We start from the raw sequence: 12,045 nt of genomic DNA, 5'->3' as shown, positions 1-12,045 counted from the left end.
CCATCCATTCGCTTCCGCTTATCCTTTTCAGGGTCGCGGGGGGTGCTGGAGCCTATCCCAGCTGTCATAGGCCGAGAGGCGGGGTACACCCTGGACAGGTCGTCAGTCTGTCGCAGGGCCAACACACAGGGACAGACAACCATTCGCACTCACATTCACTCGCACATTCACACAATGGCAATTTGGATTTTCCAATTAACCTATCCCCTCAAGCTGCATGTCTTTGGACGGTGGGAGGAAGCCGGAGTACCCGGAGGGAACCCACGCAAACACGGGGAGAACATGCAAACTCCACACAGAAAGACCCCGGCCTGATGTTGGAATTGAACTCAGGACCTTCTTGCTGTGCGGCAACAGTGCTAACCACCGTGCCACCGTGCTGCCCTCAATCATGAGTGATAATTCTAAGTAACCAATCAAACTCTCCAAAGCCATACAAGTGTTTTCAATCACTGGGGCAGACTGAACATCCTTCTTGTTGTTACCTTAGCTTTGTAGCGTATCTGCCTGACGCAGCCAAATGTCTTTCTGTTCTTTTTTTTAACTAAACCAGTCAATATTTTTAAAAAAAATGATACGTTACAATACAAATAATTCTTTTTCATGCGCTGGTAATAATTTCAATATCAGTGAAAGTAAAATTTAGTTTATTAGATGTTCATGATACTTAAGTAAAGAACTTTGATGTTGTCTTAAGAGCTTAAAAATAAGTGAATTGAACTGAAAGAAGCCTCTTGGAAACGAGGTGAAATGTTTCCAAAAAGTCCAGGTTTCAAGCTCTTACACAGACACGATTTATGTTGATAACCATTTGTTAAAAACTGTAAGAGTAAATACAAGTATGCAAACATATTTCTTTGGTCAGTTACTCTGATTTGTTTCTTTCCTTCTTGTACTTGCATGGCCCAACGTGTCAGGAGTTCTGAAGGATTTACAGATGGCTTTTGCACATGTCATCCCAAAAACATGGTGATTTTTTTTTATCTCTCTGTTGATAAAAGTTTCTGGTTTATGGAGTGCTAAAAAGACTCATGTGCCAACAAATTCAGAATCCGACTTTATCTATCCATTCAGATTCCTGTAAGATTGTGCAAATTTGCACATATTAAGATATAATGCCTCACTTGCATATTGAAACATTATATCCTTAATGTAAATAATAATCTGGGTAAATTTCATGTTGATCTATGAGTTTTTACCCTGTTTACCTGGACGATGCATGATATCTGTCATTTATCACCTGTTTCTACTTGTAAAACTCTCTTGAATAACTGTTGCTGCTGAGGGCTCATCCCTGTCAGACAACTCTAATAAGAATGCACAGTCCTCCCAGCTTTGCTTCTTCTGCCTCATTCATTGTTTTTCTGTTCTTAATTGCTTCTTTATGCCTCGTTATTTTTAATTAATGTGGCAAGCTCATCTTGCTTCACTAAACTCTGACATGAACCATAATCTGACATTTAATTAGCCAAAAGAACTGAAAATATCACTTGTTTGGACCAGTTTGCTTAGAGACCTTTGTAGAAACCACAAACTGTAAAGGTTTACAGCTGAAAAGGTGAAAAAAGGTAGATTTGTTCAGGCCAAAAAAATTCAAATTTGTATGTCTTTAGAACAGTGAGTATATTTATATATATTTCAACATCAGAAAATTAATATTAAAACACATATTTTAAACATATTCCCAGCCATACAAAACAATACCTGACCAGCCATCCTTGTTTTGATTTTTTTTTTAAATTTGACAAGATCACAGCACTGAGTCCCTTTCCACTGTGGCAAATGTTCTATGAGTGTGTACTTGTATTTGGGTAGCACCCCCTAATGGTGATGTGGCAGGGGGTCATGGCTGTGGCTCCTCTGTATGTACGCCATTGCATCCCTGTATGTGAGGGTCAGCTGTGGTCGGTCGTACATCTCACTGAGTGCCTGAAACTTTGGGCCCCACCGCGAGAGTCTGTCATAAACAAAACCTCCATCATCTTCCTCCTCTTCCCCGTCGTCCTGATCACCGTCGTTTGTGTTGATGTTTCTATGGGACACTGCGGACCCCAGTGAACTAAGGCTTCCTGCCGACGACCCGGAGCCTTCCACGCACCAGACGTGGTAGGCGTCTGGCGGGAAAGCCTCATTGTCATTGTCTGCCTCCCAAATGATTCGCGCCACGTAGCTTCTAAAGTCCACGTGGGAGCGTGAGCCAGGCGGGGCATCAGTGTAACTGCCTACGTCGCTTGTCTCCACGTCTCTGTTTACATGAGCAGTGTAATTAGCGTAGGTTGCATCGCTGGTATAGTTGGCGTTGGCGGCATGCTGATGGTGGTGGTGATGTGGGATGCTGAGGTAGGGAGCACCTGAGCTGCACGAGGAACTGGATGGATGAACCTCTTCCTGGGAGCCCGGTGAGGATTTGATGAGCGGAGCGGTCGTGCAGGAGGATGACTGAGACAAACTGGAGCACAGTGGACGCTTCAGCTCTGTGATGTCATAACCGTTCTGGAAGGACGGAGGAAAAAAGAAGATACATGGGTACCTATTAAATCTGATGCTTAATTTTAAAAATTTTATTTTTTTACTGTAGTGCCCCTAGTGGTCAAATAATATAATTCCACATTTTGGTTTTACAACTTCAGGAAGGGGTGCTAGGCGAGTTCATACACCAAGTCTGGTCATAATACATGAAAGATGCTAAGACATGACATGACTTCGTGTCTGAAGTCATGTCATGCCATTGACCACTGTCAACTGGGTTTTTCGAATTTAACTTGGTCTGATGGTGGGTCACTTAATTACACAAATGGTTCCAGCTTTGGTGGCCCTTGAATGCTAAAAACAAATTAGATAACTTGTTTACATTATACATGCTTCCCTTAGGCAGCATCATTAGAAGACATAGCATACATTTTCACTGCTATGCAGATGACACCCAGCTCTATCTGTCCATGAAGCCAGATAACACACACCAATTAGTTAAACTGCAGGAATGTCTTAAAGACATAAAGACCTGGATGGCCGCTAACTTTCTGCTTCTTAATTCAGATAAAACTGAGGTTATTGTACTCGGCCCTGAAAATCTTAGAAATATGGTATCTAACCAGATTCTTACTCTGGATGGCATTACCTTGGCCTCCAGTAACGCTGTGAAGTCATTTTTGACCAGGACATGTCCTTCAACGCACATATTAAACAAATATGTAAGACTGCTTTCTTCCATTTGTGCAACATCTCCAAAGTTAGAAATATCCTGTCTCAGAGTGACGCTGAAAAACTAGTTCATGTATTTATTACTTCCAGGCTGGACTACTGTAATTCATTATTATCAGGATGTCCAAAAAACTCACTGAAAAGCCTTCAGCTAATCCAAAATGCTGCAGCAAGAGTACTGACAGGGACTAGAAAGAGAGAGCATATTTCTCCTGTTTTGGCTTCCCTTCATTGGCTTCCTGTTAAATCCAGAATTGAATTCAAAATCTTGCTCCTCACATACAAGGTCTTAAATAATCAGGCCCCATCTTATCTTAATGACCTTGTAGTACCATATCACCCTATTAGAGCACTTCGTTCTCGCTCTGCAGGCCTACTTGTTGTTCCTAGAGTATTTAAAAGTAGAATGGGAGGCAGAGCCTTCAGTTTTCAGGCCCCTCTTCTGTGGAACCAGCTTCCAGCTTGGATTCGGGAGACAGACACTATCTCTACTTTTAAGATTAGGCTTAAAACTTTCCTTTTTGCTAAAGCATATAGTTAGGGCTGGACCAGGTGACCCTGAATCCTCCCTTAGTTATGCTCCAATAGACGTAGGCTGCCGGGGGATTCCCATGATGCATTGAGTTTTTCCTTTCCAGTCACCTTTCTCACTCACTATGTGTTAATAGACCTCTCTGCACTGAATCATATCTGTTATTAATCTCTGTCTCTCTTCCACAGCATGTCTTTGTCCCGTTTTTCTTCTCTCACCCCAACCGGTCGCAGCAGATGACCCCGCCCCTCCCTGAGCCTGGTTCTGCTGGAGGTTTCTTCCTGTTAAAAGGGAATTTTTCCTTCCCACTGTCGCCAAAGTGCTTGCTCATAGAGGGTCATATGATTGTCGGGTTTTTCTCTGTATCTATGAAGCACCTTGAGGCGACTGCTGTTGTGATTTGGTGCTGTATAAATAAAATTGAATTGAATAACTGTTCCCAATCAGCGTGCCAAATTTCAAAACTTACTTACAAAGAAGAAGAAGAAACACTGGTTAGTTGTGGCCTCAAACACAGGATGTTTGTAGACTATTATTTGATTACCTGAGATGCTAAAATGCATTTTTGACGGTGAGGCCTTGATTCTTAAAAAAAAATCAACTGTCATGTAAAATGCAGAACATTGTATCCATTTATTGTGTGTGTGTTTGGTTCTGTGTACCTGGTCCTGCTCTCCTCCTCCCTCTTCATTGTAGTTGAGAATGTTTTCTCGGATGTCCTCCCAGCTCTCATGCTCAGCAGGGATGTGGTAAACTCCTCGCTTCCTGAACTTATTTCGGCTGCCTTTTTGGTTCCACACTGTCACTGCCACCAGCACCGCTGAGCGCACACACACACACACACACACATGCACAGAGGAGGATGGTATGAATATGCATCTCTTCGTAAATGTGCTTCTGCACCACCGGGACAGACATTAGTTTCCTTCCTGTATATTTGAAGCAGTGGCTCATTAAAGCTGCTCTGTGGAGTCATTTAGCCTCAATAAATCAGTACCAAGTTCATTTAGAAACATTAGTATAATTACGGCAAACAGGTGAAAAATAAATGAGGCAGCCATTGGGAAGAGTATCAAATTCTAACAGCTTTCTACGCAGCATTTTTATTGAGACTACAAGGTCATTTGTGTTTCAAAAATCACCTAGAAGATATTTAATCTGTTCATGTGAGACGAAATGAAGGCTTCTGATGGAAAAACACAAACCATAACACAGTAGGTGTGAAGCTGAGGGAAACAACCGTTCACTGGTTAGATTAAGTTGACTTATGAACAGCTTAAGGGGCGAATGGTTATTTTGTAACATTTATTTAACTGAATTCTCTTTGCGTCACCACAGCTTGTATTTTTAATGATTAGTGCTCCCAGAAAAAACTGTTGATCTTCAAACAGTAAAGGTCTGCAGTGGAGATTCGACCTGACCGGGCTGGATGTATGCACACACTTTTTTGCCAGCTTCCATCTATCTAAATAAGTTTAATTTCTGTTGATTATGCTGCCAGTGTCACTCAGAGATGAGTCATCACATGACTCATACTGAAGTCAGATGTGAGTCATACATTTGGCAAATTTCATCTCCTCCTACCGTAAGCCTCTGGTCGTAACCTGAATCTCTCAGCCAAGACTCTGATGGTCATACCACAATCTCGGCTCATAACCAAGGCGATCTGGCTTTTTCTGTCAGGGCCCTCACTCTTTTGAATATTCTTCCCTCTTTAAAGACACTTTTTTTTGTGAGCATGCTTCTTCTGTGCCTCTAATTTAAGTTATGCTGATATTCTCCTTTATAATTGTTCTATCAACTTCTACTGCTGAATCTTTATTTTAGTTAACCAGTTTGTGGAAATTTGGATTTTCTTTATTCCCCACTTTTAATCTTCTTGTGCTGCCAGGATTCCAACAACTAATATTGTTTCATCTTTATCTCCTCTTAAAGCATGAGTGCTGTCACCCAGGTTGGCACGTGCTGAGATGTGACCCTCTGTTTTCTGAGACAGAGAACATTAACCTTTTTCTCCCTCACACAAGACTTTGTCCAGCTCACTTCAGCCTCTTATTTCTGACTGGCTTCCTCTTATAAATAGAAAGTTTGAAAAGTAGGTGGGAAGGGCTTGAGAGATTGTTACCCACCCTCCCTGAAATCATCAAGAGTCAAAAGTAGAAAAAACCCCCAGTCTATCTTAGAGCGGTCTACAAAGAACACTTGTACACATGCTGATCTCATTTACTGAAACATTAATCACAACAGAAACGAAACAATTATAGATAAATTTGCAGAGTTTCAAAATAACCACAGTTTTAATATAAACTACTAATATGCCATCATACTTTCCTGGAAACAAAACAACAACATAAATATTTCCCGTACTGTTAGTTATATTGTGTAATTCATGACAACATCAGAGTTTATTGTGTGAGGTTTGATTTAGTTCAGTAAATTATGTGTCATTCAGATGACTATAAACCAAAGAACTTTAGCAAAGTTTACCTCATCGTACTCTCTCTTAATTTCATTCTGTTAATGACTCTCTTTGCTCTTACCGAAGAAGACGAGCAGACACATGCTGATGGCCAAGATGGAGCTGGGGCTCAGAGCGGGCAGCCGGTGACCTTTGACCTGCCCCAGCTCGCAGCGTTGACCCCTGAAACCCTCCTGACATCGGCACCGGTAGCTATCGGGTGAAAGCGGCTGGCAGACACCACCGTTACGGCAGGAAGAAAGTCCACAGGGCGACGGCGCGCAACGCTGCTGACCTGAGTCGTCAGTCACGGTTACCTGACTACCAGGACACCTGGGACATGATGGAGAGCAGGACAGATGACAACGTTAGTTAGATGTGGCACTAAAATGGAAATAAATTCTTGGAAAACTTTATGCGTGACCTCATAGGAAAGACAAAAAACTTTTAAGAAACAAAACTGCTAAAAGAATGAATTAATAGCTTCCCACCAGTGGAAGCTATATAAGTGTGCTGCTTTGCGTTTGTGTGTCATTTACTTGCACTGGTGTTTCCTCCATAAGTCGACGCACCACAGCGGGCTGCGGCAGGGCTGGCTGCTGCAGGCATTGCTAGAGCACCCTGAGGTGACACCACGTCTCTCCAGCACTGTCACCAGGTCCCGGCTCTGGCCATCCAGAGGCAGGACGTGACCATTAAATCGAACATCCCGCAGACAACCTGTTTGCCAAAAATTCCTGTTTAGCATTGCGTCCAATATGGTTTTTAAGATAAACTATTCAAAAATAATGCACTTGTGATGTAATGAGTGAAACTCAAAAGCTAAACTAACTAATTGCAATGCTTTATCTTGAAAGAACAATTAACACAAAAACTTAAGGAAAACACAATCATTGCTTCATTTCTGAGTTATCTCTGAATTAAGCATCTGCACAGCTATAAAATATTTAAAAACTGAATTCTAAGTTTTCTGGTAACATTGTGAAAGCAAGAATAAATCCGAAGAGAAACACAGTGTATTTCAAGAATTTAAATACTTGTTGCCATGGCTGTCAGGCACTTAAGAGTCATTTTACTCCATTCAGAACTCACTTGAATAAACAAAGACTTTTTTTCTGAAATTAGATTCAGCTCTCACCCTGGAAGTCAGCCTTGTCTGGTCCATTACCAACCATTAGGCTGGATGGATGAACCACGATCTCCCTGCGGCTCCCCAGGCGGGCCTGCACTTCCCTCGAGCCCCCGCCGTGCTCTAACCGCAGGGTAAACATGTTGTCATAGCGACTGAGGCTGACCAGGACCCACTGCCCGACATCCACCCGCTGGCCGGGAAGCCGCAAAGCGTGAGCGCCGTCACCAAGGTTGGCACGTACTGAGATGTGACCCTCTGTGATCTGAGACAGAGAAGAACATAAACCTTCGAAAAAAAGCTGCTGCTCGGGGATTTAAATTCTCGCAACAAAATCTGTCATGTGGGGAAGTAAAAACTGCCACCCATTGAAAATGCATTCATTATCTAAAAATGGTGCAGTAAAAGTGCAGTATTTGATAAAATGGTTAAATGTTCTTTAAGAAAAAGTGAGATTATCTTGATAAGTGGATGCTGTTTAAACTGTGATATAAGCAGGCTTATTTTTGAGGATAGCTATCATGTGAAAGGTTAGTCATTGTTGTTCTACAGGTGGACTGACCTCCAGTACGATGTATTCATTGGTCTCCCGGGACGTCACAGACAGCAGGGTCCCTGAGGTGGCTCTGGTTCGGACGAGCAGCTGAATGTTTGTGCGTCGGGAGATGCCGCCTCCTCTGAGCTGAAAGCGCACCACACTGCCCGAATCGAAGGAGAACTCTGGCATGGCTGAGGGGGGAGGAACATATAAATGTTTAAATTGTTTCACACAAAAGGACGAACTTGAACTATTAATCTTCTTTGCAGACTGAAAACAAAACATGTACACATAAGGAGGTAATTGTTTTTCACAGACTGTTTGGCCTGACTGCTCTCAGTCAGATCTAACAGGTACAACACTGACTGCTTGCTGTGGATGTCACAATTATTAAGCTGACCACAGAGCCCTGGAAAAGGAGTCAGACTCTCTGTGTGTGCTATTTTAGGCTGACGGGCTTTCTTTGCTCCGAAGTTTCACAGCTTTTATGAAGGTTTCTAAAATTTCCAAGGTCCATAGATCTAATTCTGTATTCCCAAAACTAAAGATTTAAAAGAGGAAACTGCACTGATATGGACTGAAACGCTCTGACCCTCACCCCTGTCACACTTGTGCCCCGTGTATCCAGCGTGGCACTCGCAGCTGAACGAGCCCCAGTCTGCGAGGCAGGTTGCGTGAATCCCACATGAGGGTCCCGCCGCCGTTACGCACACGCCGTCTGTGAGCTTACAACCTGGGGTGCTGTCCACACTCTCACCGGGAGATGCCAAATCATACACCTAAGGGACAACAAAAGAAAGGAGGGAGATGATTATTTGTTGAAAAAAAATATTTACACAAATTTTCTTTTATATCCAGCAAACTTTCGTCACATGCTTTACAAAGGAACCCAGTGCTGCCTCTGGTCATGTGATCCAGGCTGCGCACACAGCCAAGTATAGATCAGAGAAGTTTTTTTTTGTTTGTTTTTTTTTAAAATTCTACCATTTTCCTTCTTTATATCTGAAATAGAACAAAGACCAAATTTGACATGCACTGAATTTCTAAATGTGCCCATTCTTTCTGGTTGGCAGCCATTTTCGTGCTGTGTCAATCTACCTTAATGCATGAGCTACAAAAATGTGTTTTGAATTTTTCTGAGGGAATCAAGAAACCAGCTTTGATTACAGAACAAAGAAAAGCATGTAAGGCGGGGGGTTCTGTTTCTGTCTCTTTTAAGGTTTTAAAAGCCTCTTTCTACTGTCATAAAAATTTGGCTTTGAAAAGTGAAACTAAAGGGGTTCCTCCTCAATGGAGCATGAATGTGCTCAGCAAACCTCCCACAGTTCCTCACACAATATTTCTTCTACATAAAAAACAAAAACAAAAAGACCCCAATTGCTTCCTAATGGTGGCGCCAGTTGAGTCATTGTATCAACACTGTAATTGATCATTTTTGAAACGTGATTTAAAAATGTTGGGCTGTATGTTGTTGATGCAGAGCTTTGAGCTTTGTGAAGCTGTGAGGCTTCAAGTGTGCTAATCTAGTTTAAAGTGGAGCTATTATGGGTTTCTTATCTTCTGTCATATACAGTTGGATCCATAATTTTTTGGACAATGATGCAATCTATTGTAATTTTGCATCTGTATATAACCCCACTGGATTTTAAACCAAACACTCAGGCTTTCAGCTTTATTTCAAGGGGAGTAAGAAAAAGTATATCTTTAACTGTGTAGGAATTACAGACTTTTTTTTTTTACATATACAAAGTCATACCAATTTCAGAGGCTAAAAATAATCAGATAGTTGACAAGCAGTCTGATAAGGCCAGCTCTTGGCTCTTGATGATGATTAATATTGTCATCTCAGGCCCACAGCTCTGGCTATGAGCACAGAATCTCCACCCACCTGATGTTCAAACCTTCTGTTTATAGAAGTAAACCAATGAGAAGAAAGCTGGCTTAAAGGAAGCGTGAGGAGCCAAAAGGGCTTCTTTCAGACAAATGATGAACCGAGGGGCTGTACCAGTTCCCAGCATTAGATAAATAAGGATTCATTTGAGCTGATTTGAGCAAAACTCGTCAAGCACCAAATAACAAAAAGATATAGCTCGAAATGAGCATAGAAAAAATATTTATGTCTATAAGTTTAAATTGATTTAATTTGAACTTGGTACAAAATAACAGCTAGAGGATGGAAAATACGCTGATACCTTCATGCTGGGTTATGCCAACTTACCATATTTAGAAAGAATAAATGTAGCCAAACCTTTAATTACTCACAGAGGACTTTTGATGCATGCTGAAGGCAACAATAGGCAGGTTTTCTCTCAAGATCAGTGTCTCTGCTTCTGTGGTTACTGCATGAGCTCACAAACTGGGGATCTTGTACATGTATATTTATTGATCTTGAATGTATGAAAACATTAAATAAACCCCATAGCACGGTTAGAACATATGACCTCTATGCTCACAGGGCACAGCTCCATCAAGCAGTCATCGCTTACAAACGCACGGTAAACTACAAACAGATCCTGGTTAACTGACACCTCCAGTGAGGTTGTAATCAAACAAAATGACTGCTTTGAATCACTTGCTGAGTTTGTGAGACTCCCCATTATCAGTCACTGCACTGTGTGGAGTCCTGCTTGACCTTTAGTGCAAGAGCACTGATATTGCCCACTGAAAGAAGTCCAGCACCCCTCTCACACTCTTCAGATTCACAATAAATTGCATACATGAGGTTAGAAAAGGAACCACTTTGCCATATTTGCCATATCTACCTTCCCTGTTTGGTGCATGTAGAAACAAAATCTTCAGTCTTCAATTAGAATTTGATACTTTATTAGAGTGCAAACACGACCACTGGAAGGTTAACCTTTAATTACCTTTAATACCTCATTATTATCACTATAAATCATTTTATGTGGCAGTGTTTTGCTAATTTAAAAAAAAAAAATTTTTTAATACAAAAACTGTAACTCATCCACCATTTGAAGGCAGAGTTAATCTTACTCCTGTAAAATCAGAGCATTAGACCGAAGGAGGCATCCCCAAAACACAGGGGATTGCGGTTTGAATGAGGTGCCACAGTGACAGGCTGATGGTAACATACTTCCATATCTTCTTGTCTGAAAGCTGGTTGAAATCTTTCCAGGGGACTATTTTGGGATATTTGAGAAGTGACTGAGGTTTGCAGCAGTAAAGGAACCACAGCAACACGCTGAGCTTCATGAGGACGAGGGAGATTCTTTTCATTTATGTTACATTTTGGACTGTGATGTTGTTATGCTGGCCTTGGCTGAGGAGCCGAGCCTAGATCACCATCTGTCCAACCACCATCCCTGTGGTACTCACAGGCGCACAGATAAACACCATCACCATCCACCAAGGACTGCAAGTGAATACATGCATGAACAAACACAAACAGGTGCAGACCTGCAGACATTAAAACTGCATTTAAGAGCCAAGAAAAACACACACACACACACACACACACACACAAAAAGCCTAATGATCTCTGGGATTAAAAACAATCATTTAAAGAGGCTTTAAACAGAGTATGGCTATTAAAATCTAATCATTTACATTAAGGCTTTTTGCCCCCAAAATTTCACACACACATTCATGTCCCCACAATAGGAACTCTACAAACCAGCATGCTCATATTGTAATATTACCTGACTGTCGACCACCAGGTTGCGGATGCAGCCAGTGAAACTGCGGTAATGTCTGTGAGGGGACATTTCCTTCACCCCTCCCAACTGCAGAGGCTGGAAAACATTCAGATATCTGAAGAGGAGAAGAAATAAGGAAGGGAGGAAAAGAAGTGGAGGATGACAGAAGAAGGGAAGAAAAACAGAAGTAGTCAGAGGATGAAAAGCAGAGTTGGGAGGATGATGTGAAAGAAGAAGATTCGGAAAAGGAAAAAAAAAAAAGGATGAATTGAATGAAAACAAAAATAAAGGAAAAAAGAAAGCAAGAGAAAGGTAAATTGGGTTTTTCACAGCAAAGTTTTAGATTCTCTGTGTTAAATTTGTAAGTAAGCAGTGAAATCTGGGGTTGTTCTTACTTCTGATTTCCAGGTGTCTCTCCTGCAGCTCTACAGCTGGACTCATCTGTCTCCAACTCATTCACAGCCACCCCTCCACACTGGTCCAGGATCAGCTGGACAGCCTGAGGACAAACAGAATGCACACCGTTACCTC

General features: G+C 41.8%; 1 protein-coding gene across 1 annotated transcript in view; it reads right to left on the bottom strand.

Annotated features, from left to right (window-relative positions):
- Nucleotides 1-377: 377 nt before the first annotated feature.
- The window catches only part of si:dkey-22o22.2 (neural-cadherin), a 138,630-nt gene continuing 126,962 nt past the window's right edge, over nt 378-12,045 (bottom strand). Inside the window, exons 26-34 of the mRNA XM_004551080.3 lie at nt 11,910-12,013; nt 11,518-11,629; nt 8,457-8,637; nt 7,883-8,049; nt 7,330-7,585; nt 6,731-6,911; nt 6,274-6,524; nt 4,396-4,553; nt 378-2,493 (exon numbers count right to left, since the gene is read on the bottom strand). Coding sequence (XP_004551137.3) covers nt 1,822-2,493; nt 4,396-4,553; nt 6,274-6,524; nt 6,731-6,911; nt 7,330-7,585; nt 7,883-8,049; nt 8,457-8,637; nt 11,518-11,629; nt 11,910-12,013 — 2,082 coding nt within the window. The 3' untranslated portion in view covers nt 378-1,821. The remainder of the gene's footprint in view (nt 2,494-4,395; nt 4,554-6,273; nt 6,525-6,730; nt 6,912-7,329; nt 7,586-7,882; nt 8,050-8,456; nt 8,638-11,517; nt 11,630-11,909; nt 12,014-12,045) is intronic.

Source organism: Maylandia zebra, linkage group LG11, assembly GCF_041146795.1.
Source record: "Maylandia zebra isolate NMK-2024a linkage group LG11, Mzebra_GT3a, whole genome shotgun sequence".
NCBI lineage: Eukaryota > Metazoa > Chordata > Actinopteri > Cichliformes > Cichlidae > Maylandia > Maylandia zebra.
The sequence above is the reverse complement of the archived record's forward strand: the minus strand, read 5'-3'. Positions and strand labels throughout refer to the sequence as shown.